The sequence below is a fragment of the Chinchilla lanigera genome, unplaced genomic scaffold (genome assembly GCF_000276665.1).
Source record: "Chinchilla lanigera isolate Chin_1 unplaced genomic scaffold, ChiLan1.0 scaffold00028, whole genome shotgun sequence".
Taxonomy (NCBI): Eukaryota; Metazoa; Chordata; class Mammalia; order Rodentia; family Chinchillidae; genus Chinchilla; species Chinchilla lanigera.
The window spans coordinates 6,375,181-6,400,632 of record NW_004955429.1 but is presented as its reverse complement, the minus strand read 5'-3'; the positions used below and the strand labels follow the sequence as shown (position 1 = coordinate 6,400,632).

Sequence of the window (25,452 nt, the reverse complement as noted above, 5' to 3'; positions counted from 1 at the left end):
ACAGTAGTCAGTTCTGCAATACTGCGACATTTTGCTCCTAAGAATCCCTGCTCTATGCAAAAAGATACAATAGAAACCATAGATCTTATGAAGAAAATTAGGGACAACACCCCAAAACTTGACCAATTACATATTAAAAAAACTTCATAAAACAGTAGCATAGTTTCAAACATAGTAAAAGCTTAGGAAATACAAATACCAAAATAAAGTAACCTTGAAAAAGACCTGAGTTGTACCTGTGACAGTGGCTGCTCAGGCAGTGCAGATCCTGGTTATTAGGTAAAGTGGAGGGGGAGGTGATGTCAGGCAGAAAGTTGTGAGGCATCAGACCTAGAGTGGCTGGGAGTGCTGGCAGATGTCCGAGGTGTGTGCCTTATGTATTCCTATGCGGTTCAGTCACTGGCGGTGCCATACTGCCAGAACACCCCATGTGAGTGTCATTTGCTGTGCTGGCTCAACGTTTCTTGTGGACCAAACTGCTCACAAAAAACACGAAGAGTATACTATGCTTAAATTACCTTCAAATATATTAATTACACTGAAACACACATTGTTCAGAAGAAGTGCTATAGCAGGTCTATGTTGGCTCATCCAGTACCCATGATGGTGGAATCCCCAAAAAATGTTCTCCTTGCCATCCACGGGATCCCAATGAAGTTTCCCACACTGCAGACACGTGGAACCAAGGGTAAGCAAAACTGAAAACAAGCATAGGCCTTTACAAGGTACTCACTAAAGAGATTTATCTCTCTGTCCATTTTGCCATAAGTCAGCTTTGTCATGAAAGTTATTATTTATGGATAAAATAGCTCACACATTGAAGCCAAGCCTCTAGAAAGGGAAAAGATTCAATTTCACTTTTACCTCTTCCCGGATAAGCTACAGATCCTCTTAGTAGTATTTACAATCTGTCTGCCGCAGAGAGAAACACAACTGACACAGAGGAACCACGGCTCCACCTTGAGAGTCATCAAAGTGCTTTATTTTGTAAAGCCTGGCTCAAGACTGGAGTGTATTGTTAGCACTAGGAGATAAAGGCAAACTTCCTCACTCTGTCCAAACAGCTTACAACAAAAATGAATGACAGAGACGGTTACAGACAAAAACAAAGCATTTGTAAACTTCTAAAAGCATACAGAGAGATTGGCCACAAAGGAAACAGTTACTCAAATCATGACTGTATACCTTTTCTTCACTTCAGGGTGTCTTATTCGTAAGTCTCGGGTCAAAGACACCACAGAACTTCAGATACCAAAATGGATTTGATGCCAGAATTAATGGTGATGGCGGCCACGGTGGTGAGGGAACCAGATCATAGCATTGATTCATGTAAATACAGAAAGTCCAGATCTGTACAGCTACGTTACCGTGAGGCTAACGTCACTGGAGAGCAGATCTATGCAGAGTCAGTCGGTAGCAGTCAGTGGCGTCGCTGCGGGCTCCCGAGGTCGCTGTGAAGGCAGGCCACGCTGACGGGCACAGCGGTACCCTGGGAGCCCAGACGTGGAGCGACAGAAGGCAGTGTGGCGGGGGGGTCTGTGGAGCTGTGATTACTGGAGGGTGTGTTTTTTTCTTTTTCTGGAACTGCCTACAAAAACCATCTCACGTTCGAAACGAAGAGTTTTAAAGGCACAGCTTTAGCGCAGCGTGTAAGTTGATAACCTACTCTAAGCAAGTTTAGTATTTATAACTTGTCATCTGTTAGAAATTGCAGGAAAGCTGGGAGACACATGATTGATGGTGGGGATTTTTAACTTGATTAACACAATCAGCACAGTTTAGGGCAATGAACTTACATAACCAGATTCAGGTTCAATCTTTCTTTTTTTTTTAAAAAAAAATCAGGTTGATAAATGTAGACCTGGAGGAAACAAAACAATCTTGATTCTTTTGTTGTAAGACTGTCTATCATGTACTTTGAACAAAACACTCAAAAACATGACTGCAGGACACATTTCAGGATAGGACAAACATTATTTCACCTACACCGTAAAATGACTTTACATGTAAACTTCAAAAATCACATGCTGTATATTAAATTTTTAGATTAAAAAAATCCCTGTTTTCCTAATAATGTAAACAGTAAAACTGAAGGTTCAGTTAAAGGGATAATTCATAACAAAATACCACTGTTCAAAACAGTGGTCAAACATAAACCTCTTAGAATTCAGATCTGCATTCTGTCACAGGAGAATTGAGAGCAGGAGATGTAGCTACCATTGCCCCAAACTATGCACCTTTCAGGGAAGCTTTATTTTGTTTTGTAGCATGAATTCCTATATGCAACAAAAGGGTGTAACAGTGAGAGTCTCCAGGCAGGAAGAGAGAAGCAAGCAGATTTCCCGGACTGTTCACGGAGGTGAAAATGTACACAGAGTCCTGTCCAATTGGCTTCTTGGAGGAGGCGGGTTATTCCGGGACACTGGGAACCCCAACAGTGTGAGGAGAGAATCCCAAGCCAGTATACATGGAGATGTCAGCATTCTTCCGTCCGGTGCTGGGGGCTGGTGACAACTATTAAGGAGTGTCTGCGTGTGGGGTAGGAGTGGAACATTCGCTGTGATTTCTTTCTTTCCTTTTAACCATCATTATTATTATCATTGTTATTATTATCTTCATTATTATTATGAATACTGTCTCACCTCTTCCAGCTCAAAAAAATAAACTGATCCACAGTTTCTTGGGTGACGCCGACATGGCTGTTGCTCTGATATTTATTTCTTGCTGCGCTTCCCATTCATTCGGCCACAGCTGGAATCTGAGGTTCCTTCTGATGCAAGCTGATCAATTTTAATTAATTAATTATTTTAAAATGTGCACACGAGCACGTGTATACGCATACACGCACGTACGCGGAGTCAGAAATAGCTAGAACGATGCTGGGAAATATCAGGTAGCTGTTAAAGCGTGTAGCCCCCCAATCAGTCATCTTGGCCTGAAGATGTAAACGAGGAGGTTTGCTTCCTGCAAGATGAGTGCTTCATTGAGTCTGGTTTTCAGGTTTCCTACACCAGAGCCACCTCTGTTCTTCCCATGTTCGTGCCCACCCAAGGTGATGCAGGAGGTTACGTCAAGATGTGGCCAATAAAGTCCAAAAAGCGCTTTGAATACTGCTCTGGGTTCACGGTTGAGATCTCTGCTCCAGCCTGGGCAGTTTTAAAGGAAAAGCAATATTGATATAAAGTTTATGAGTTCCCCAAATTAGTACTCTATATCTATAGCTATGTCCAACTGCAAATGAATATAGAGCTAATAATACCCATTTTTAAATGTTGCTGGGGATAGAACCCAGGGCCTTGTGCATGCTAGGCAAGTGCTCTATCACTGAGCTACATCCCCAGCCCTAAAGCTAATAACATGCTCATGTACGTATGCAGCATCTGCTCTTCGACTGTAGCTCAAAATACTTTGATTATTTGGCCAGGTAATCAAGACTCTTACGAATCTGTGGCTGAAATGAGGCAAATGTTGGTAGCAGTACCAGAAGCTATTATCACATACTTGCAATAGTTGTAACTAAAAAAATACAATTAGCCACGTCTGGGACATTCTTATCAAACAGTGGAATCTGAGGCCTACATTCTGAGGCATGGGAACAATCCCTTTATTTTTTCAAGAAGGCAGACCACAGATACTTTGAGGATGACAGAAACACGAACATCTGATGGAAGGGAAACCTCTATGACAATGTCTAGGATCGGGCTAAATTTTCCAGCACCCTCTTCAGTTGGTGACAGAGCAAAATAGTTTGGTGCTCAAGGACAAGGGCTGACACAGTAGGGACAGACGAGGGGAGAGCTGCCCAGGCTTCTTTCCAGCACACTGTAGGCTGCATCCCCCTGTGGGGGTCACAGGCTGGAGCTGGTTCCGCAGGGCTGCAGGCCCACGGCACCACTGTCCCCCTTTCCCAAGACCTGCACGGAGCAGGGAAGCCTGGCCCCGGAGAGGTCCCTCAGGGTGCTTCTATAATTACACGCAAGGTGCTGGCCAGCAATGCAAGCAGTTACTGGCCAGCTTCTTGGGCTGCAAAGGGCAAGGGCAGAGTTGAAGTCACCAAATGGTAGTTTTTTGTTTTTTTTCCGGTACTGGGAATTGAACTCACGACCTTGCGCTTGCCAGGCAGGTGCTGTGCCGTTGAGCTAAATCCCCAGCCCCTACCAGGGGGTAGTTTTTATAAACATGTTTGTGGGCAAACTTGCAACTCTGAGGCCTGAGCTGCTGGCATCTCCCCACAGAGGACCCCTGAAGGCAGAGAATGCCCCTCGACAGCAGCTCAGCACAACACTCCTTTGCTAAAAGTAAGATTTTGTCCTTGAAAACTGCTCACGACTCTAGGTCATGCAGTTAAGTTATGGAGCTAAACTGGTAACTTACTTGGAAGACTAACGTGGAGCCATGCTGGCCACAGCCAGTTCCAGCTTCCTGATGTGGACAACAGAGGAACTAACACTTAGAAAACACCCGCCTTGGGTCTGTCCTGGTCACCACACATACCCTCCCAGAAAGCCCATGCCAGCAAGGCCCTGGAGCCCTTTATCTGTGGAAGGGAGTGAAGCTTGAAAAGCATCTTAAAGCTACCGCAGCAGGAAAGGGGACAGGAAGTCTGCCCAGTTGTGTCTTGGCAAGGAACCCAGAGTTTCTGTTTAGAGCTGAGCATCAGAAACACCATGGGGCCTTCCAAAGACTTCTCTCTCAATTCCTGGGCTGGACTCAACCTGGACAGGAGGCCCTGTGCCTGGCACATGCACAGTTTGAAAACAGGGTTCAGAGCCAGGTATGGTGGTACATACCTGAAGTTGCTGATACTTGGGAGGCTGAGGCAGGAGAATTGCAAGTTTGAGGCCAGTTTGAGCCACTTAGCAAGACCCTATCTCAAGATAAAATATAAAAAGGACTGGGAATATAGCTCAGTGGTAGAGCACCCCTGGGTTTGATTCCCAGCTCTTGGAAAAAAAAAAAGGGTACACAGAAGGTGCTGATGTGAACGCTACTCACAGCTCTCACTGACATCTCAAGGACCAGGGGAGGCCTTGCTCTGTGCCCTGCACACGGCAGGTGAGTACAGCTCTTGAGGGTACATCAGAAAAATGTCTTTGGCAAATGGAGTATGGTTTTAGTCTGGCTCCATCTCTGGGATGACAAAGAGCCTTTAACCGAACTTGTTTGTTCTGCCGAATCTTGCTTGGCTCCAAGCAGTCTGTGGGAGGCACCTTTCCTGCCAGTGTGCGCCCATCTCATCTGTGAGCACAACTGGCCTCTATAACACAAACAGGAGACAGACACGGCCAACTGGGAAGTTCAGCCAGCATGGGCCTGGGAGGAACCCTCCGCTCCCACTGCCTGGCAGCTTCTCCTAGTGATAAGGGCACAGAGTATTTCCTCACAGGCCTGTCACGGTGATGACGAAGTTAACAGATGCCTAGAATAGCAATTCTGAGCAAGTACGACGAAGGTGGTGAATTAATATAAGACACTCTGATCTAACAGTCAAAAGATTTCTGTAACAGAAAAAAATACAATCGAATGTGAGAAAGGAAATACAAACCTCACATTTGGAGAATCCTGCATCAGCTCAGAATATTTCCAAAGAGAGGAAACTCTCTTCAGCTTTCATGTTTGGGGTGTTTTTCAAATACAGAAGAACCTCAGTAGGGTTCCAGTAACGTATGAGGCTTGTGAGGCCCCAGTGCGGACGGCCACACTGCAGGAACTTGCCAGAGCTGCAATGGTCCCAGGAGACCTGGGGCCGGTGGCTTGCACATGCTGGCTCTGAGCCCTGTGCTGGGAACATGCTCCCCTGGGAAAGAGCAGCACCCAAGGACTGTGCAGTGGGCAGAAAGGAGGCGGGCAGCAGAACAGAGTGGTCCCGGCCCTACAGGCCGCAGCGGGGACTGGATGTACTGAGAAGGGGTCCGGCGAGGTACTCACCCCGTGTTTAACAGTTTTTGCAGCGTGGGCAGCTTTCTTCTTTGCATCGTAGTGAGTGAGGATGTCGATAATGGCCATGAAGTACACCTCTTTCCTGGGCGAATCTGTAACAGGGAGCACAAGACGAACTGTGGTTCTCTACCGGGCTGCCTGGACCCAGTCCTCTTTCATGTAAGAATTTTAAAAGGGAACTCGTAACTCTAGGATACTGAGAGCAGTCCAAGTATAGGATTGAGTGCTTTTATTTTTGCTTATTAATCTGGACTTTCTTTAATTACAGTGTAATTTCTTTGGTTTAAAGGAAACACTATTTTAAAAATGTTCTTTAAAACCAGTAGAATGAATTATGCTATCAATTCTTTCCTACCATTAGGTACACTGCTCATAATTAATTCTCATTGGATATATTATTAAATCTGGGCAAAAGATTGTATTACATTACCAACTTCCTATATATTTTAAAAAATGTGTCACTTATAAATGGTAAAAAATATGTGTTCTATATCTAATTTTCTGCAGAGAAGAAGTAATTTTGGTGAGCTGCCTGGTGTAGTGGAGTGCACCTGTAATCCCAACACTCAAGAGGCTGACGCAGGAGGACTGCTGGGAGTTCAGGTCCAGCCTGGGCTACAAAGTGAGTTCAAGGCCAGCTTGAACTGCACAGTGAGACCCTGTCTTACCTTCCCACAAAAGAGCAAAATACAACTCAAACCAACTTGATACACCACCTGAAATCTTAAAAATGAACCATGTGTGGGCCATTATAAAAATCCTATCTCTAAAATGGTTGGATTTTTCATGGCTAAGTAGCGAAGGTAGAACGTAATCTTTTTCCAAATGCCCAGTCACCTAGGTCCTGCGGATGAAGACTCAACTGGCTGACAGAAAAGGGTCACAAGGCCCTTTCTGCGGGAGGGGGTGAGAGTAGCAGATGAGAGGTCCTCACTCCATGCCCTGGGCCTGGCCTCCGTGCCCCCAAGGAGCTGGCTGCTGGTGACGATGTGCGGCCTGAGGGTCAGGGGCCACGTGTACTGAGCTCAGGAGGTTCTCTCATATTTCTGCCATCCTTAGAGAAGACATCTAAGAAAACAATTTTTTCAAACATTTTTTTGTGCATGTTATCTGTGAGTGTGTGTGTGTGTGTGTGTGCTGTGTATCCCTTTAACACACTCTTGTTCCCAAAGCAATGTCCTTGGACTCTGCAGGATGGGTCTCGCAGGGCAGCTAGCCTGTACCTGGGGCTGTGGCTACTGACAGACCACAAGGCAAAATTCAAAGCGCTTCACATGCAAAAAGCACTAACTGCAACTAAACTTACTCTCGTGGCATTTAATTCCATACACATCAATGTTGGGGTCGAACTCGCCCGGAGCCAAGGGTGGGGAGCTATTCAGCGTGTTTCCGGGGCTGTCTGGAGGGGTGCCCACCGGGTGGGTGCCGTCGCTCTCTCCCTCCTCTTCCCCGTCGTTCTCCTCACACTCCACCTCCTCCTGCTCGGCTCTCTCCACGTCGTGGATGCCCACCAGAAGGCTGTAGTCCATGAGCTTTAACTGGGCAAGAAACTAGAGGGGGAGGGAATACGTCAGTTATGTCTGAACGGCCCAGAGTTAATGAACATCTGAGGCAGGAGGATCACACATTTGAACCTAACCTGGCAACTTAGTGACTTAGCAAGACATCGTTTCAAAATGAAAAATTATAAAAAAGGGGCCAGGGATGTAGCTCAGTGCAAAGCCCCTCTGTTCCATCTTTAGCACTGCTAAACACACACACACACACACACACACACACACACACACACACAGATTTAATGAACAAATTCAGGAAAACAGGCAAGGCTGCTGGGCTGGGGGTGCTGTCCCCCACCTCCCCTGCCCGGCAGGACAGGTCTCTCCCTTCCAGGCTGTTTCTGTTTCTGAGACTTGGCCTTGCACTTTAGGCTGCTTTAGAGCTGGGCTGACTTTCCCCCAAATGCAGAGCCGGCAGCTGAGGCCCGCACGGAGTGCAGACCAACCCCAAGAGCAGAGGGCATGTCTGGCAGGAAGAAGCTGCTGAGAGACAGAGGAGAACATTCCCCAGCAATGAAGACTAGCTAAAGGGGAACTCCAGGGCCCTCCCTAGTACCGTGCCTCTCCCAGTGGTTTGGTAAGTACTCTGAAATTCAGCACATTGAGCGCAGATGATTATGCTGTCTGTCACCAAGTAAAGGCCCAGTGTCCCAGTCAAGCAGCAAATGAATGTCAGCACTCCGGTGAGTAACACAGTCTCTCCATCCCACCTGGCTCCCTGCTGATGGATGAACAGGCTGGAAGATGCTGAAGGTGCTAGCTTCCACGAGGCACTGCAGGTGCCTGGCGCTGTGCTCTCCTTGTAGCCTGGTCCAGCCATGCCAGAGCACGCTGTGAGGCAGGGCAGAGCTTGTGCGCTTGCTGTTCCTGTCTGCGGAGTTCTCCGACTTTCCATTCCTTTTTTATTGAGCAGGGGCTGCATCCAGGCACTTGGTGTCAATGAAGAGTGCTCTTCTCACTGGTCCACTACAGCGGGATGCGGGCTGGGACTCCCTGGGGCCCCACAGGGCTGGCTCTGCACAGGGCCCAGTTCCACCCTGACTGCAGGCTGGGGTCCAGGAGGGCACGTGGCCTGGAGAACTCGGCACTGTGCCCGGTCAGGATGCGGAGTGGCTCACCGGGCTTGGGCACTTTGGACAGAATTTAGGCCACAAGCTTCCACATACACATGAGCGTGTGCACTTACAACTCTTGTGGTTCTGGCTGAAAACCAAATGAGACCGAAGTGCAGAGACCTGTAGGGTGATTTCTTTTTCCTGAGCCTGCCAGAACGCAGCCTGCTCAGAACTGAGCGAGAAGCCACACTCCCCTACGACGAGAGGAGAGCACAGGCCTGTTCCGGAGCCCCTGGCCAGCCGCTTCCCAGGCCTTCACTTCTCCATGGGCGCAGGCGTCCTGCTCTGCCACCAGCCTGTCCTTAGCTCCCGTTTAGTCGCCTTCCTACCATGAACCCCACCCAGCTGAACATTCCTGTTTGTTGAGTTCAGTCAAAGAACATGTCCAGATCTTACATGTGGGTACTGATGTTAGGCAGGAGAGCTGTGTTTACTTAAAAGCAGATAGAAGCAAACCCCTCCTCTAAGCAGGCGCTGAGCTCATGCTCAACCCCATGTCTTCATTTACTTTGATGGACCCCAGACAGAGGAAGCCGCCTTCTTCCTCATGGCTTCCCCTCAAACTCCTCCACTGTGATGAGAGCAGCAATCCACATTCCACCTCCCTCCCTCCCTCTGCCGGGCTTGCTTCCCCATGCCCAGGCCCTGCTCAGCTGCCCACAGTCCTGGGGCTCTGGCCTCCAGAGCATGAGGCCAGGGATGCATGTGGAGGCGGCTGCTGCGTCCCAGCCTGAGAGTAATGCAAGAGGGCACTGCTTCGGTCCTCTACCGAACATCTGCAGGGGGCCTGGCCTCCTCAGCCGGGGAGCTGGAGCTCTGTCTCTCCAGGCTCGGGCTTGTGGACATGGAAGAGAACTGAGTGCCAGGTGAGATGGTGTGGTGGCTCAGAAAGGTGTCCGTGCCGGGGGCGCAGAGCTAAGGCGCAAACTGGGAGCCCTGCAAAGATTTATCACACCACCTTGGGGGCTGTGCTAAAGCAGCTCTCCCTAAATAGTGTTCTTTACAACCTTAGAAGGAAGACAATGTGCTAAAATCAGCTGATGTCTGATTATGTTAATGAGCTCTCAGGGTCCCCGGAGGGGTCACAGCCAGCCAGCTCCAGCCTGCCACTGACAGGTGCTGGCCCCTGCTCCCCTGCGGAGTGCCCCGCAGCCCAGTGTCTTGGAAGCGGATTTGGAAAACACTGCGTCGGAAGTATCTGGCCACGTCCTCTGGCTCTCCGGATGTGTGACAGGAGAGGTGCTCCCTGCGGCCCACTTCTGCCCCTGCTCTGGTCCCAGGTCTCCAGGAGGCCGTGCCTGGGCCTGAGCTCAGCCTCCAGGCCAGGGTCTCCTTTGTCTCCTCCACTGTCCCCTGCCATTTCCAGCATGGTGCCAGGGCTTCTCCCTTTATGTAGGGCCTCTCTGGCTCCTCTTGCCCCATCCTGGATGCCACTCTGGGACCAGGAGCTGGGGCAATGCTGGAGGCGGCAGCACCACCCTGAGTCCACATATGCTGGGCATGGAGTCGGGGTGCTTGGCACAGCCTGAGCAGTGGCAGGGGAAAGGTCCTTCTCCCCACGTCCACTCCCTCGGGGGCCTGGGATGGCCCTGTGACCGGCTGGGAGCCATCTGAGCTTCCCCCTCCAGGCCTCCAAAAAGGGAAAGTACTATACTGTCAGAATGTAAATCTGGTCATGTCATGCATCTGCTTCAACCCTTTCACTGTGGTCCCATTTCTCACAGAGCAGAAACAAAGCTCTCACGTGGCCAGCTTGGCTCCTCCCACCCACTCCCCAGGCCTCCCACCTGCACCCAGCCCCTCCTTCCAGACCTTCAGGCCCCAGCCACCAGGAGGCTGTCAGGGTTCCCCAGGCCGCATGCTTCTCCAGGAGGCCTGTGGCGTGGCTGCATTCTGCTGGAGGATGTGGGTGACTCCTTCTACAACCACGCAGCCTTAGGAGGGGCTCCTGCCGGCTCTGCTTGGTGCGTTCCTGACTCTGAGCAGGTGGGCATTCAGACCAGTGAATGCATGGGGTGCTCCTCCTTCTCCACCTCCCAACACTCCCCAGTTCCTCCCACCCACTTCCTTCTCAGACTACCCACACCAAGATGCAGCAAAAGCAAAGCCACCATAGACACCTCGCTCAGCACCCATGCTGCCCTCTCCCGGACGTGCTTGCCGTGTTGCAGCGGGATACACTCTGACCTTCACAGGCAAGGGCAATGAGCTTTGGGTCCAGGAGCCAGGAGGGTCCTGGGATGAACTCGGATGGCCAGTGACCCTAAGCAGGCAAATTTCTGGGCCCCAGCTGTCCCTAGAACCCTGAGCCACTTTCTTGGGCCTCGGGCCTATGGTCGGACCCTGCTAGGCTCTGCCTCCAGTAAGGCAAAGGCACAGGGGTAGTTAGTTTCGAGGGAAACCCACAAAACCCACAGTGAACGAAAAGTGCCCCTCAGGAGAGAAGCTGTTTGGTGGGCCCAGGAAGACCAAGGAAACCTGGGTATCGCATCTGTTTTTAGATCTATGAGGCTGAGGTAGCAACAGGAAAGAAAGAGTGTAATACAGGGGCTAAGACTAAGGTTTTGCTGATAAGAAGGCGCCGTTTACTTTTCTCTACAGTATCCCCTTCCTCTTCATGTGGTGCCGGGATTGAACTCATGGCCTTGAGTATGTGAGCCAAGTGCTCTACTGAGCCACATCTCGTGCCGCAGACAAGCTTAAGAAACCAAGCGAGCCAGCCGTGGTGGCGCACGCCTGTGACCTTAGCACTTGCGGGGCTGAGGCAGGAGGAGCGCTGTGAGTTCAGGCCAGCCTGGGCTACAAAGTGAGTTCAAGGCCAGCACGAACTGCAGAGTGAGATCCTGTCTCAAAAACAAAACAAAACACACAGAAGAAACAAAGAAAGAAAGAAAGTAAAAAAGAAGCCAAGGGAGTCAGAGGAGGTTGAGCCTTCCTTGTCTCATTAACTCTGTGCCTGGAGAAGCTCACCTGTTTGCACCTCTGCTGTTCTAACTGTAACATGGGACAACAGCACCCACTCCCTAGGCCAGGACAGAACAGGTAACACTGCTAAGGCAGACAGCTGCACCCTGCACACAATGATGGAACGGTTATTTCAGGTGCTGACAGTGTGGTTCTGGTAGTGGCCTTTTCAGCAGGGAGACAGGCTCCAGCTCCCCAAGAGGGGAACACTGGGGCAGCCTGCTGCCTCTCTCCCACTCATGCGTCACAGACTCTCTTTCGATCTCTTCCGAGGCACATGGAGCGAAGTGGGGTGGTACATTCAGGAGTCTTGATGAAGAAGATTCCTAACCAGAAATCACAGAACTGCTGCGGACTGGAGTCTGCAGTGAGAGCGAGCTGGGGCCAGCGCTGCACACCTGAGACACATCTGCTTCCCCGCTCATCCTTTTCAGCATCTAAACTCAATGTATTTATTTTTTAAGTAGGTACGATTTCAAAGTGTAAAGCTTCTTCTCTTTAGTTTCCCTGGTTTCCCAACCTTCTAAGGTCTCAATAATTAATAAGCCAATCTCTGATGTGTCTCTCACACTCTAATCTCATTCCTGAACTAATTACGTTAAATCCTGTTTTTCTGTTTGCTTTTGGTGCTGGAGATGGAACCTAGGGCCTCACACATGCTAGGCAAGCACGCTACCGCTGAGCTCCACTCCCAGCGGTGCCAAACCTGGGAGGCAGCGTGTACAGCGTATTCCCCCTCACGGTCCTCATGCGGCCCGTCCAGACTACACGGCCGCGGGGCAGTGAACTCCCCTTCACAATAGGCTTAAAGGAAGTCCGCTTGCTAACTCTATTAACACGCTTGTTTTACTGAATGACCATCTCCTAACATATCTCAGATGTAAATTAAAATTCTAGTTAGCCCTGTTTAAGATCTGATCACTTGTTAAAACTTACAATCTTCCTCCTTCGGAGTACTTACCAAAAACAGTCTCAGCTGTGCTTGCATATGCATTTTTAACTTGCATTTTGTATCCACATAGGAGTGTGGTCTCTGCCAGCCTCCAACTGTGGTCTGAATTTAGTAGCTGCAAGTCTCTGAGCATATTACGCGTTCCCCAAATCAGTTTTTGCATCCGTCAAACCGCACCAGTAGCAGCAGCCACAGCCAAGGAGCTGTTCTAGCACTCTGGGAAGCTGAGGCAGGAAGATCACATATTTAACCCTGCCTGGACAATTTAATCAGACCTTGCTTCAAAACTTAAGAGCTGGGGCTATAGCTCAGTACAAAGGCCCTAGCTTCAATCCCCAGTACCAACAAAAAAAGATGATGAATTCACGAGAGAATGAGGTTCTACGTACTCCACCAAGGTTGGCTGCCAACCACAAGAGGACCTTACTGTCCGGTCGCCCTCTCACCAGCATGGCTGTGCCACCATAAGTACGAGACAGGTGAGAGGGGCGTGGTGAAGAGCCCGCTCTGGGCACCATAGGAAGAGCACAGTTTTGCAGGTATGACACCAGGATCTTACTGTAAGCCAACAGAGATCAAAGCAGCAACTGGAGCTCACAAGAGGTAGGGCAGAAAGCAAAAGGGACCTGCATTCTCTATATAGCACTGTTTCTCTCTCCTTTCCTTTCCTGCCCTCCCTTCCTTCCTCTTTTCCTTTCCTTTCTTGTCCTTTCTGTAGAAAAAAGTATACATGCTTAGTTACATGCACAACTATCAAGGCTAAAGCACCAAGAATCATATACAAATGGAACAGAATTTCTATGATAGAAAGAAGCTGCTAGATTCTCAAATGACAATTCTTTTATGGAAAAGACCCAGATTGTTTATTGAGCTGTAACAAACTTAGACTTCTACTTAAGCATTATGGAAAGCAAACAAACAAAAACCTACTCAAACCTTAGCAGTCAGGTCGGTCAGCTGCACTAAGAAGCACGGAGCTGATGAGAAAGGAAACCAGATTAAATTCTGGTCTCACTGTCAAGATCAGATGTCAGGCTACTTCACCATAATTACCTGCTTAAAAATTTAATGATGCTTCTGCATGCATTTCAAAACTAAAGACACTGTTATCAGCCATTGAAGACATTTTTTTAATGAAAGAACACTTTATAATCTGTCTCTATTTCAACAAAGCAGCTAAGTGTGAGAGCCATGTATAGGATTAAACTATCCAATCCTTTAATCAACGACATTATTAGACACAACAAAAGGGGTAAGAGGATCCTCATGTAATTCAACTCTAAGTTTGAACTGCCTGAGTTACATTATTTCTGGAGGCTAAACATCATAGTGATATACAGCCAACAGAAAAGAAAATGAAAATAATTTCGACGGGCAGGTCATGGATAACCCAAAGGGCTATTTACCATAATTGTTAAAATAATATTATTCTCATGATCAAAGATTTGTTGATTAATCAGTAAAAATCCAAAAGAATACTTCCCTTATGGTACTCTATTTAATTATCAGTGAGATCAAGTTGACGCCAAAGTGAAGAGGAAATACTTAATATGCATTTTAATAGTAACCACTGACAACTGAGGAAAAATCAATGCTTATTAATAAAAAGACTGGAGAAAAAAATGTTACATTCTAAAAGCAAACACCCGTACTTACATTTTTGTTTTTAAATCAGATACTTCTTTCCTTTACAAATAACAAATATTTACGTTCTAATCCAAGGACATAGGTTATGAAGGTTAAAATAATGTAAAAAATTTCATTAAATGATCTAAAAATAATTAGCAATGAACTTGGTCAGCCTGAATGTCTTGCAATGAAAAGAGCTGTTAGATTAAAAAGGAAATTAAAATACTACTTCTGCCTTTGTGGGGAATCAAATGCATGACATTCATTCTTTGGCTCTAGTCATTTTAATTGTTTTTGTTTAATGACATGAAAAAGAAAATCTTTCTACAAAGCTCTCTAAGCAGCAGATCTTAGTATTTGGGGAACAGTACTTCAAAGTAAAAGGAAAGAAGTGTGCACACCCGAACAAAAGTAACAGCCAAGAGAAACCTAGTTTGGTAATTGCCTAAATTAGAATTCTTTGCGCCACCTTGTAACTCAACACATTTTAAGAAAACAAATCCTTTATTGAGTTTATCTCTAACACATTGAACAAGGATTTCAACAGGAAAGCGGTAATATTTTTATACCCAATAAACAGATAGAGGTTTATTTTTAATTCACAAACAAAACTGTATTTAACAAGAAACTTTCAGAACAGACTGAAAGCCTTTTGGAACACTGTCACTTCCCAACATCCTTCCTGTGACCCGTGCACCCAAACTGCCTGTGCTGGTCTGACAGCAGGCTGACCCTCTGTCCCCGTCCCTGCTCGCGGTGGCTGGTGGGATATTAAAGCAGTAAGCTCTGAGGCTGTGTTTACCAACACCGAAATGTGTCCCACCAGCAGAGGCAGAGGAACCCGAGGGTGGTGATACTCAGAAAACAATGGCCCTTCCCGGTGTTGGCCATCCTAAAGCGAAATCACACCACACACGCTGTGTTTGTTTCTACTGGAGCTAGAGAATGTAGGACGTGCTCGTTTTTGCCTTGGCCGCAGATTTTAAACAGATGGGTAACAAAAGTGCCTAAAAACCAACAGCCTTGACCCCAATACAATGGCGTTGGCCTTTCTATTGATCTTTCTTACCTCGACATCCTTTTTCAGTTTTTCCAGGAACACCTTTTTGTTATTGTCATCAATATAGATCTTTTGGCCCTCATTAATGAAATCATTATCCTTTAAAGTTGGTAGTTCTTTGGCCTAAAACAAAGGAGAAAAAGAATGAGAAAGAAGCTTCAACAAAATCTAAAAAACAAGTACACCGTCCAATCCTGGAAATTTAAATTTGCCCTGTTCACCGCAGGGGTCTCACCCAAGTCAAAGAAACGTGAGGTGGCCTGAATGCCGCCAGGGGGCACCAGTGAGCTGCGACGGCAGGAAGCCATCCCATGAGGAATGGAGGGGTAGACAGGACCCACATTATACGGTATTTTGTAACAGGTCTTGTTTTTTTTTTATAAGAACGACCTGATCCCTTTCTTTGATTTACTCTCTTAGGAGGAGTTGTCTAATTGTAGAATCTGAATTCTTGGAATTCCTTGTCAGGAACCCTCAATTGTCTGACTGGTACAACCCAACTCCATCCCTACCCCAGCTCTTCAGCAACCTCTGCCTAATCTCGCTTACAAATAACACATTATCTTGTCCCACAAAAGCCCCAAGCACATTCTTATCCACTTCTGAGTCAGGGGGAATGTGCAGCTAGACCTTCACCATCTGTCCTTTTAAGCCCTCCTGCTCCCCATTCCAAGAAGGGAATTCTGCTTTCCTTTGGACAACGTGAAAGGAAAAAAGTCGCAACACAAAATACGTTAAGATGAACATTTCTATTCTTTACCAATACCCAAGAAGGTGATTTGGTGAGTCAACTGTTTGTGTTGACCAACGCACAGTAATGGGGGTCTGCCACAGCGGGCGTCACAACACAGAAAGTCTGAGCCTGCGCTGCAGCATGCAGAGTAACAGAGGCAGCTCATTTTACAATAGTGTGGATTCTTCCATTTCACACGGCGCAATCTGCATTGCAAGAAAGCTCAAAACACCAGTCAGTCCCCTGCATCCCAATGCCTTCCAGCCGCGTAAAAGGAATCCCATGTAAGATACTGCCTTTCTCTGTATGCTACTGCCTTTCATTAAGTGTGAACCAAATGGAAAACAAAACAAAACTCAACTCATCCAAGGAAACAACATATTCCCCTTCCTGGTTCCTGTACTGCTTCCCAGAAAGAAAACACGCCAGGAGGACCAATCCCACCCTCCAAGTGCATGCGCTACATGTGTTCTTCTCACTTTATAATGTGCAAGTGGGAATAGTCGCGTCTACCCAGACACACATAAGTGCGTACATTTCGAAACTAGTAGCTATAGCTATAAATTTTAACTTTAAGAGAAACGTTCAAGCACTTTGTAACTCTGAATTAGTTAGAATTGCTTTCAAAACAGTTACCTTCATAAAGTAAGTGTAGCAAAGCTCAGAAACCCAAAGATCTGATCAGTCGGCACTTTCTGCATTACTGTCACATATATGGATGCTGATGCACACAGGTCATAACTGCTACTATAAGGACTTTGTAGTCCTGTGTGGGAGAATGACATAACAGCGAGTACATAGGAAGTAAGGCAGCATGAGTGTTCAGGATAGAAAGATAAATTAGATCCTAGGGAGAGACTGATCTTTCCAGACACTTTTAACTGAGTCATGAAGTCTGGGAAATACAAACATAATGCCATTTTTCAGGGAAATTTGAAATGAGCCTTGTTAGACAAACTCCCTTAATCTGTCATTAATAGTTTTTTTAAAAAAATGCAACAAACATAAACAAACCCTAAACATCTCCTTTCAGAAAAGAGCACCTTAATGTTATGTCAATCACACCAGAGTGCCAGGTTTTTCTTCTATCAGAACTGCAAACAGGACAGAATCTAAGCGGATGAAATGCAAGTTCCTGATGTTTAACAAAACTCATTCAGAGGACAGTGAGATAAGCATTGCCCCAAAGACAAAACAGCGACTGAGGAGACAGGGCTGAGACGCTAGAAGAGGAGTGTGTTTTTTTTCAAGCCGGTAACTTGGGTGTTTTTTGTGTAACTATGTTTTGGGGATTGATGTGTGTAGGGGTGGGGGTGTTAAGGATTAAGACATCCACCTCAATTCCACAGCTCATTTTATATGTGTAAGAAAAAATGGGAGAGGGATGTGTGTGTGTGTGTGTGTGTGTGTGTGTGTGTGAGAGAGAGAGAGAGAGAGAGAGAGAGAGAGAGAGAACGAAATGAGAAACCTGAAGGCTGAGATGACAGACTACAGACACGGCAGTAAATCACACATTAGAGACGTGTTTGTAACACAAGTCACATTAATGAAGATGAATGCCATTTCAAGTTCACCCTAGCAGAATTACCTCATGTGACAGGGAAAGTCTAATCCTACCTCATAAAACTCTGGACACCCTGTACTGTATTACTGAGCTTACTTGTGAATTTCACAGGCACAAGGGACATATTTAGATTGGATCAAGTTCAAAAAAGGGCAACCAGATTGGTTAAGAGACTTAAGGGCTTACTGAAAGGATCAAGAGGCGAAGACGGGTCCTTAGCAGGGCAGCTGCAAGAGGAATTCAACCGGGTCCACAAAAACCCACCTCCCAAAGGTCTGCCTGGAGGCAGTGCTTAGGAGTCTCAGGGTTTGGGGTCAGGAATCCCAGGGTCCCATCTGAGTTCCACCCCTTACTTTCCATGGACCCTGAGGAACTTTCTGGGCCGTCTCCTAACGTGCAGAATGGGGAAGACACCACCACACTTGGGACAGCCATGGGTCCTGTGCCGAGCACTTCATGTGAATCACTTTATACACCAGCACTGTCTTGTTCACGCCTCCTCACAACTGCACCCGTCCTTCCTGTCCACATCCTATGCCGGGAATGCGAAGGTCTGCAGCTTAAGGAAGGTCTCACAGCTCGGTAACTGGTGAGGACGAGAGGAAACTCTGGCGGCCTGACAATTAGTTTGCCAAGGGAGAGCTGTGCCGAGAGGGGCGTGTTACCATCACTACCGCTACTACCATGACCACCACCAACACCCACGTGAGCATTCAACACATTCTAAGAACTGAAAAGCGGTAACATTGAGAAACTGAACACACTCTATTTTCTTAAAAAAAAAAAACAAAAAAAAACTTTGTTTTTTTTTTATAAAGAAAGAGCTGATCAAGATCAACTCACTTGATGAAGTCACCTTAATGCATGCTCCACCCTCAGGAAAACCTTACTGCCTTTTGATAAACAACTGTGATAATGAGTGACATTTACATTACAAACACACCTTTCTTCTTGAAGTGGGGAAACCCACTAAGTCCCAAGGTAACAAACCTACTGAACTGTGGACGCAAAGGGCACAGAGAGGCGAGGTCTGCAGAGTGGCGCAGTTACCAGCGGCAGCGCGACCTGAATGAAGCGCTGGCTTCCGCATTTCCCGTAAGCCCTGTACCAAGCGTTTGCTGCCAGGAGTTTCCCAAGCTCTAGTCACTGGTTCTGGCTCTCATGGGAAACCACGAGGGCTGACTGCAGACAGCACAGAGCCGCTGCTTCTCGGTGAGGAGGTGAAAACAGCCGCTCTCATTTCTTGCTCTGAAGTGGATTCTCCTGCTGGTTCTGCAGAGTTTAGGAGCCTCCCAGTGTGGCGGAGCAATCTCCATCACACGCTGCCCTCCCTGGAGGGGCCTGCTCCTCCTCACATCCTTGCCAGGGTGCCCAGCCTGGGGCAGGACCCTGCCAAGGCTTCCAGAGCTGCAAAGGAGCTGATGGCTAAGGCTCATCGCGGGCACTCAGCCAGACCCAGAACGACGCCACGTTCTCTCGTGTGCTGCGCTGGGCTGAAGAGCGGACATGTCTAACTGTGTTAGCAGCGGGCACAGCTGAGGGTGTAAGGGGAGTGCCACTGTCCTCACACCCCAGTCACCCTGCCTCTGTGCGCAGGGCAACAGCCTTCGAGGTGCATGCTGGGGAAGCTCAAGCCCAGACAGACTGACACTGTGGCCCATTCCCAGCAAGGAGAGGAACAAAGCAGCGGGCACCACCTGGACCCAGGTCGCCGGGCTGTATCTCGGTTGCTCTAGCTTTTGGCTGTGTGACTTTGTGTAGGTTACTTTACCTCGCTGTGACTTCATTTCCCATCTTTAAGTGGGGCTTAGCAAGCAGGGCTCTTGTGAGGATGCCATGACCATACATGTGAGAGGCTTAAAGCAGTGTGTGCCACGTGGGGTGTTACAGATAGTTGCATGTACAGCATGTCTCCAAGTACAGGTTGAGTATCGAGGGAAAAACTTGCCACAGGTAAATCCAAAGCAAGATCTTTTTTTAAGATATGTGCCATATTTAACAGTCTTACACTAGCTGTGCTGCTCTGGACCAGCTGCTTAATCACTGGAACCCTTTTCCTCCTCTCTGCAGTTGGAAAGTCACGATACCTGTTACTATAATAGGAGTAACGTGTGAATTAAATGTAACAAAACACAGTACCTGGCAAGAAGAACTCTTAAGTTTGTTTCCTTACTTGATTCCTTCCTTCCTGACTGTTTAAAGAAATAAGTTCTTGAAACTTAGGCTATGGATGATTCACACCTTGTTTAAAATTTCCTTTGTTTTTAGGTTTATCTACCATTCACAAATGCCTCACATGGATTCTCTAAAATTAACCTTTTACTCTGAAGGTGCTTTAGCTAGGGCACACTACCACAGGGCATGTGACTGCTGGTCAGTATTCCCCACTAGGTCACATGGGACAGAGAAAATGCCCTGGACATGCTGCGGCAGAGGTGACACTGGCCAGAGGTTCTTGCTTCCTGGCCTTGGTGGTTCCGACTCCAGAACTTGCTTGCCGTGCTTCCACTGTGAGTTCTGGGTACAAAAACCTGTTCTGCAGAACCTATTCCCAGGGCAAAAGTCTCATGGAAAATATCTTCTTCCTTTTTTATTTTTTATTTTTTAGACGAAAAGCCAAATGAGAATAAAATGTGGCTGCATGATAATAAAAACTGGGTAAGTAAACTTTTTGGGAATAATAAAGCATCTAAAATTTATGGTATTTATTAAGTGCCTGGAATAAAATTTAATGATTTTATATACATAGCCAAAAACAGAAATTTGCTGACTTTTATCTTACCTTCATTTTCCATGGGTTAGTTTTTCTCAGTGAGAACATTACAACAGTGGGTAATTTAGTGAAGGCTATCTTGCTGATCTAAAGCAAAAATCCAGGAACTGAAAGCTTAGTAGCCAATAAATACTGTGTAACTAAACTATGAGTGAACTCACTGGAAATACTGAACTTGCTGTGAGCGGTGAAAGGAAGGTTTCATTAGAAACATTTCTACCTCCTTGTATAAAGTTTTTGGGTTCCTTAAATTGTTCATGAAGTTCACAGTCTTCAGACACATGAGCTTAAATATTGCATGGTTTTGCTCACATGAGAAACCCAAAATACACAGAGGACAATACAAAACAGATAATAGGAATTAAGAGAGAGACCTTTTGCAAAAAGGGGACCAAGAGATGGAGGGAGTGGGGAGAGAAAGGAGGGGAAAAGGATGAAAAAAGAATTAAGGTGTGTTATGCACATGCACCAGCTCCCCACAATGAATACAATCATTAGTGCTGCAAATATGTACTAATAAAACAGGAAAATTTTAACCAGTCTATATTCTTCAATAGTGAGAAACATACTGGGCAATAATATAGGTAATGGTCAAAATGTTTGTTTGTGAGTCAGAGACGGATGAACACGGACAGAGAACGGATGTGCATTCCACGGTGCCCAGCCTGGGAAAAACCAGGATGTAGACACTTAATGCCTCTGAATATAAATAATTAGCTACCGTTTCCTAGGGTTCAACAGAAGATATAAGTGGTCTAAGGACAGATTTGGTTGGGAGTTTGCGATTTAAAAACGTTCACAACAGCTACTAAGTTTAGTATTCTCATGTTTACAAATAAACAAGTGTCTCCATGGTTGGCTCGGTGGACAGAGACTGGAACGAAGCCATACCTGAGAGAAACTACAGAGTCCCCTGGGACAAAGGGGACATGGGACTGTGCGCTTCATGGTGGAAGTAGGCAAAAAGTAGATAAAAAGTGAGGTCTCCATATTTTTTGTTTAATATAAAAAGACTTGTCACTTAGCACTTTGATACTTAAAAATTTCAATTTACTGGGAAGTTTTGCAGAACGGCTGAAAGCAAAACCAACACACACACACACATACACACACACACAGGGAGTATACATATATTTGCTTATTTCATTAGGTTCTGTGGTCTCTACGGAGTTTACAACTACAGAATGTCCTAAGGTTTAATAAAGCCAGAAATAGAAGATTTTGTCTTAGTAACATTAAAAAAACCAATTATCTTCTAGATGGCAAATTAAAAAAAAAACTCAAGTTTCAGGTCTGTATCTACAGTCAGAAATGCAACATTATATACACAGAGTACAAACAAGAAAGACTGAATTTTATTATCATTCTACACTTTCTACGAAAAAGAGAACATTTTTCCAAACGGCTGTTAACAACAGAAAAGTAAAGGATACGAGTTCCTAAAATGCACAGAACCCATGGCTGTGTCGCCCAGAGCCAAGCTTTTGTTTCTGTCTGGACGGAAACCTCATTGGGAAGATGAAATGGACCCGGTCACACTTGAGTGTTTAATGCAAACAGGACTTGAGCAGCAGAAGGTTTCAATGCAAAGGATAATACATATCACAGTACTCGGTGATTAAAGAACTTGTATTTCAGAATGAAATAAATTCTTGTTTCATGCATTTATTTGGCAAGCCATTTGGGGAAAAAGTTTAATTGCAAGCCTCAGTGTTAAAGATTGCCGCCTGCTGTCCCTTTGATGGGCTGTTACTGTAATGCCTTCAGCTGGACGCATAGCTTAGAAAGTATGTACTAATTATTGTCTTATGTCAGGCACGGCTTGTGCTCATTTCCTTGCTGTTTCAAGCTCACCTATATGAAAGTAAACTTACTAAACAGAATAAAACTCCCTTCACCGTGCCTGCTGAAAAACTTCATAAAATTAAGAGTCCATGAGGCTGAAATATCCTGCACAAGTATTTCTGCAAGGGAGAGAACTGTAGTTAATCCTAGGATAAAAATAATTTGGCGGAGTAACATCCTATATGCGGTATCGATTTTGGGTAATAAGAGATGCCAGACACCATAAAATCAGTTCTGCATCCCCAAAAGGTGAAGCCACAAATTTGATACATGAAAAGGCAAATTAGTGACTACGGATAGAATTCACAGTGAAGCAGCAAAGATAACAGGTGTTTTCTCACACGAGTCCCTAGAATAACACTCTCCAACAACACCAGCGCAGCATCCACACAAGTTCTGAGCTAAGCAAATGAGCTGGCTGGTCACTGCTAACTTCTGATTTCCACAATGAAAATAGTAAGAAGGTGTACGTCTATGGCCAGCACCCAGGTGTAAGAGTTTCATAATTTTAATTCTGAATGTCTGCATATAAAATATGGAAAGAGAACACAACTCAGCACCCTTGTGAAAGGGTGCTCTTAGATATGGGGATTATTTTTTTCTTAACAAGAACCAACAACTCTTACTAAGCTAGTTCTAGGAAAAGTTGAGGTGGAAAGAAGACATTTTAATTCAGTGCTGTGGCGTGGGTTTAAGCCAAGCTGCTATGGATACTTTCATTCAGAAGCATGAAACTGGATAAGCTTTACTGTAATTCTACCATTTAAAACTGTTTGGGCTGCTGAGACCCAGTTGTTATTTTCCCTAAAATTCTTAAGCTAGTATGTAAAACCCGAGATTTATTTCTTTTCTGATACTGTCATACGTTTAATGAGCACAACTCTATGTCAAAGGTGACAACTTGGTTTTCTTCCACAAGTCGTAAAGTGACAGTTAAGTTGTATGCAAAGTTGGGCCTTTCAAGTAGGTCTGTTCCAAGCCGGGAGTGGTGAAACAGGCCTGAAATCCTAGCACTGAGGACGGCTGAGGAAGGAGGATCCCAAGTTGAAGTCCCCCACCTGGGCCATTTAGCCTATCTCAAAGTTAAAGGGATGGTGGCACTGGAGATATAGGTCAGTGTGAAGACCCTGGGGTTCAATCACTACTAGAAAAATCAAAACCCAAACCGAAAAACAACTCAAGAAGTTTGCTAAGTTCTATTGTTTCTTATTTAATACTAACCTAGGGAAAATCATTATTATAAGGATTATACGTCTATAGCAGCTTGGCTTAAACCCACGCCACAGCACTGAATTGAAAATGTCTTCTTTCCACCTCAACTTTTCCTAGAACTAGCTTAATAAGAGTTGTTGGTTCTTGTTAAGAAAAAAATAATCCCCATATCTAAGAGCACTGTTTTGTGTGTGCTTGTAATACTGAGGTAAGTTCATTTCAGTGAAATAATTAATTGAAGGCAACTTAGTTTACACATCATTTTCAACCAGCGAGTCAAAAAGCTGAGGACTTTAGTGCCGTCGTGTGGACAAAAACCTGGGAGATGTCACAGGTGTTACAGGAGGCCACAACTTTCTCTTTCACACTCATGAGTACCAGTTAGGAGGAATTTCGTATGGATTGAAGTTGAAAAGCTCTTCTTCTGGGCGGGGGGTGCAGCCCGGTGGTAGAGCACTTGTCTAGCACCCTTGAGGCCCTAAGTTCAGCCCCTGGGTGGGAGGGAGAGCACTCCACGGAATTCTCCCATGGTTTACACCCAAACCTGGGTTCTTAACATGTCTGTGATACACAATAATTATATTCATTTGGGGAATTAGTAGATAATATCTTGATCATTTTTTACCCCACTTTTCCCCCTTCCTCAGGCCGTGTTCGTCATCTTGGAATAGTCTATCTCCTGTTTCCTATCATTTGTTATTTTGTTCTTTAAATTATACTTTGGGTTTCTCATCTAAAAGAAATCATGTAGGGGCTGGGGATTTAGCTCAGTGGCACAGCGCCTACCTGGCAAGCTCAAGGTTGTGAGTTCGATCCCTGGTACTAGGAAAAAAAAAATCATGTGATATTTACCTCCTGTGTCTGACTTATTTCACTTAACGTTATAACCTCAAGATCCATCTGTTTTCCCACAAATGACCGCACTTTATCCTTCTCTATGACTTAATACTCCACTGACTTAATACTCCACTGGTTTGCTTAGACATCTACTGGTATGATAAGCAGACTACTCATTCCATCAGCAGCGGTACTATTTCCCTCAGTCACGGAAGTCACCTTAAGCTATATGTAGGTCACACTGGATTTTAGTGACTCTCAAGTCCACCGTTTTCCCAGTGCAGTCTACTGCTCAAGGAATTTCTGAAGGAGGGTCCAGAAATGCTTGGGGAGAAATGAGATTCTTGTAAACACTAAAGCAGGAGAGCCAGGGATAAGCCAAATCCTTATTCTTTAATTTTACAAATCCCCAAACTTTCATTAATGTCATTCCTTCACCTGTCCCCAGGGCTGGGTCTCAGATATAACCTCTGTTTGGTCTTCACCTCAAATCTCCCTTTTATAAACCATCTCTGGTCCACGAGGTGGAAGCTACTGGTTCTGCCTTTAATGTAGGGTCTGAGAAACCAACCCTGCTTCCACCTGGAGGGAAACTCTGCCCTGCACTTGGGTGGTGGGATGGGTGTGCTTAGCTCTGGCTGGGAAAGGGAACAGACTCTTGTCCATCCTGGGGTAAGAGGAATTTTAACAGAAACAAGTCAAAGCCGCAGCTGAACTGAGGGTGGACAACCCTCAACGATCTCCCTTTTTGGTGACTGCCACAGTGGAAAGGGAAGCACTTTCTCAGGGAGAGGTAACCAGGGTTTCCAGGACACACTGCTGTGCTTCTGAATCTTCCACTGAGGGCTGCCGTCCTTCCTACCTCGCCTTTAACTGCAGCCTCGAGGACCAGAGGGAGGTAGAGCTCAATTATAATTTGTTACAATTTAAAGATCACAAAAGAAATGCTGAGGACTGGTTTGGGAGAGCATTTTTAGATGTAAGGATATTAATGATTAATTCTGCCAAACCTCAGTCAGTAATAGGTAAAATGTCAGAGCCAGTGACAGTCGCTTAATTGCCAGTGCAATTTACAATGCATAAGAATTGACAAGGCGGCTTTTTGTAGCCCATTATCAAAGTGTCAACAATGATTATTGCCAATATAGTTACACAAATGCCAATTGCAGGGCAGCTGTTTTCTTTCAAATGGGTTCCAGGGAGAAGGTTGTATGTTAAAAGGAATCTTCTTATTGTGACCCTATGACTCCATTACACAGGCTTTACTTCACC

The 25,452-nt window shown here is 45.9% G+C and overlaps 1 protein-coding gene across 1 annotated transcript in view; it reads right to left on the bottom strand.

The window, feature by feature from the left end:
• Positions 1–960: 960 nt before the first annotated feature.
• Pip4k2a (phosphatidylinositol-5-phosphate 4-kinase, type II, alpha) overlaps positions 961–25,452 on the bottom strand; it is a 168,538-nt gene continuing 144,046 nt past the window's right edge. Inside the window, exons 9-12 of the mRNA XM_005387233.1 lie at positions 15,226–15,339; positions 7,247–7,490; positions 5,929–6,032; positions 961–3,146 (exon numbers count right to left, since the gene is read on the bottom strand). Coding sequence (XP_005387290.1) covers positions 3,066–3,146; positions 5,929–6,032; positions 7,247–7,490; positions 15,226–15,339 — 543 coding nt within the window. The 3' untranslated portion in view covers positions 961–3,065. The remainder of the gene's footprint in view (positions 3,147–5,928; positions 6,033–7,246; positions 7,491–15,225; positions 15,340–25,452) is intronic.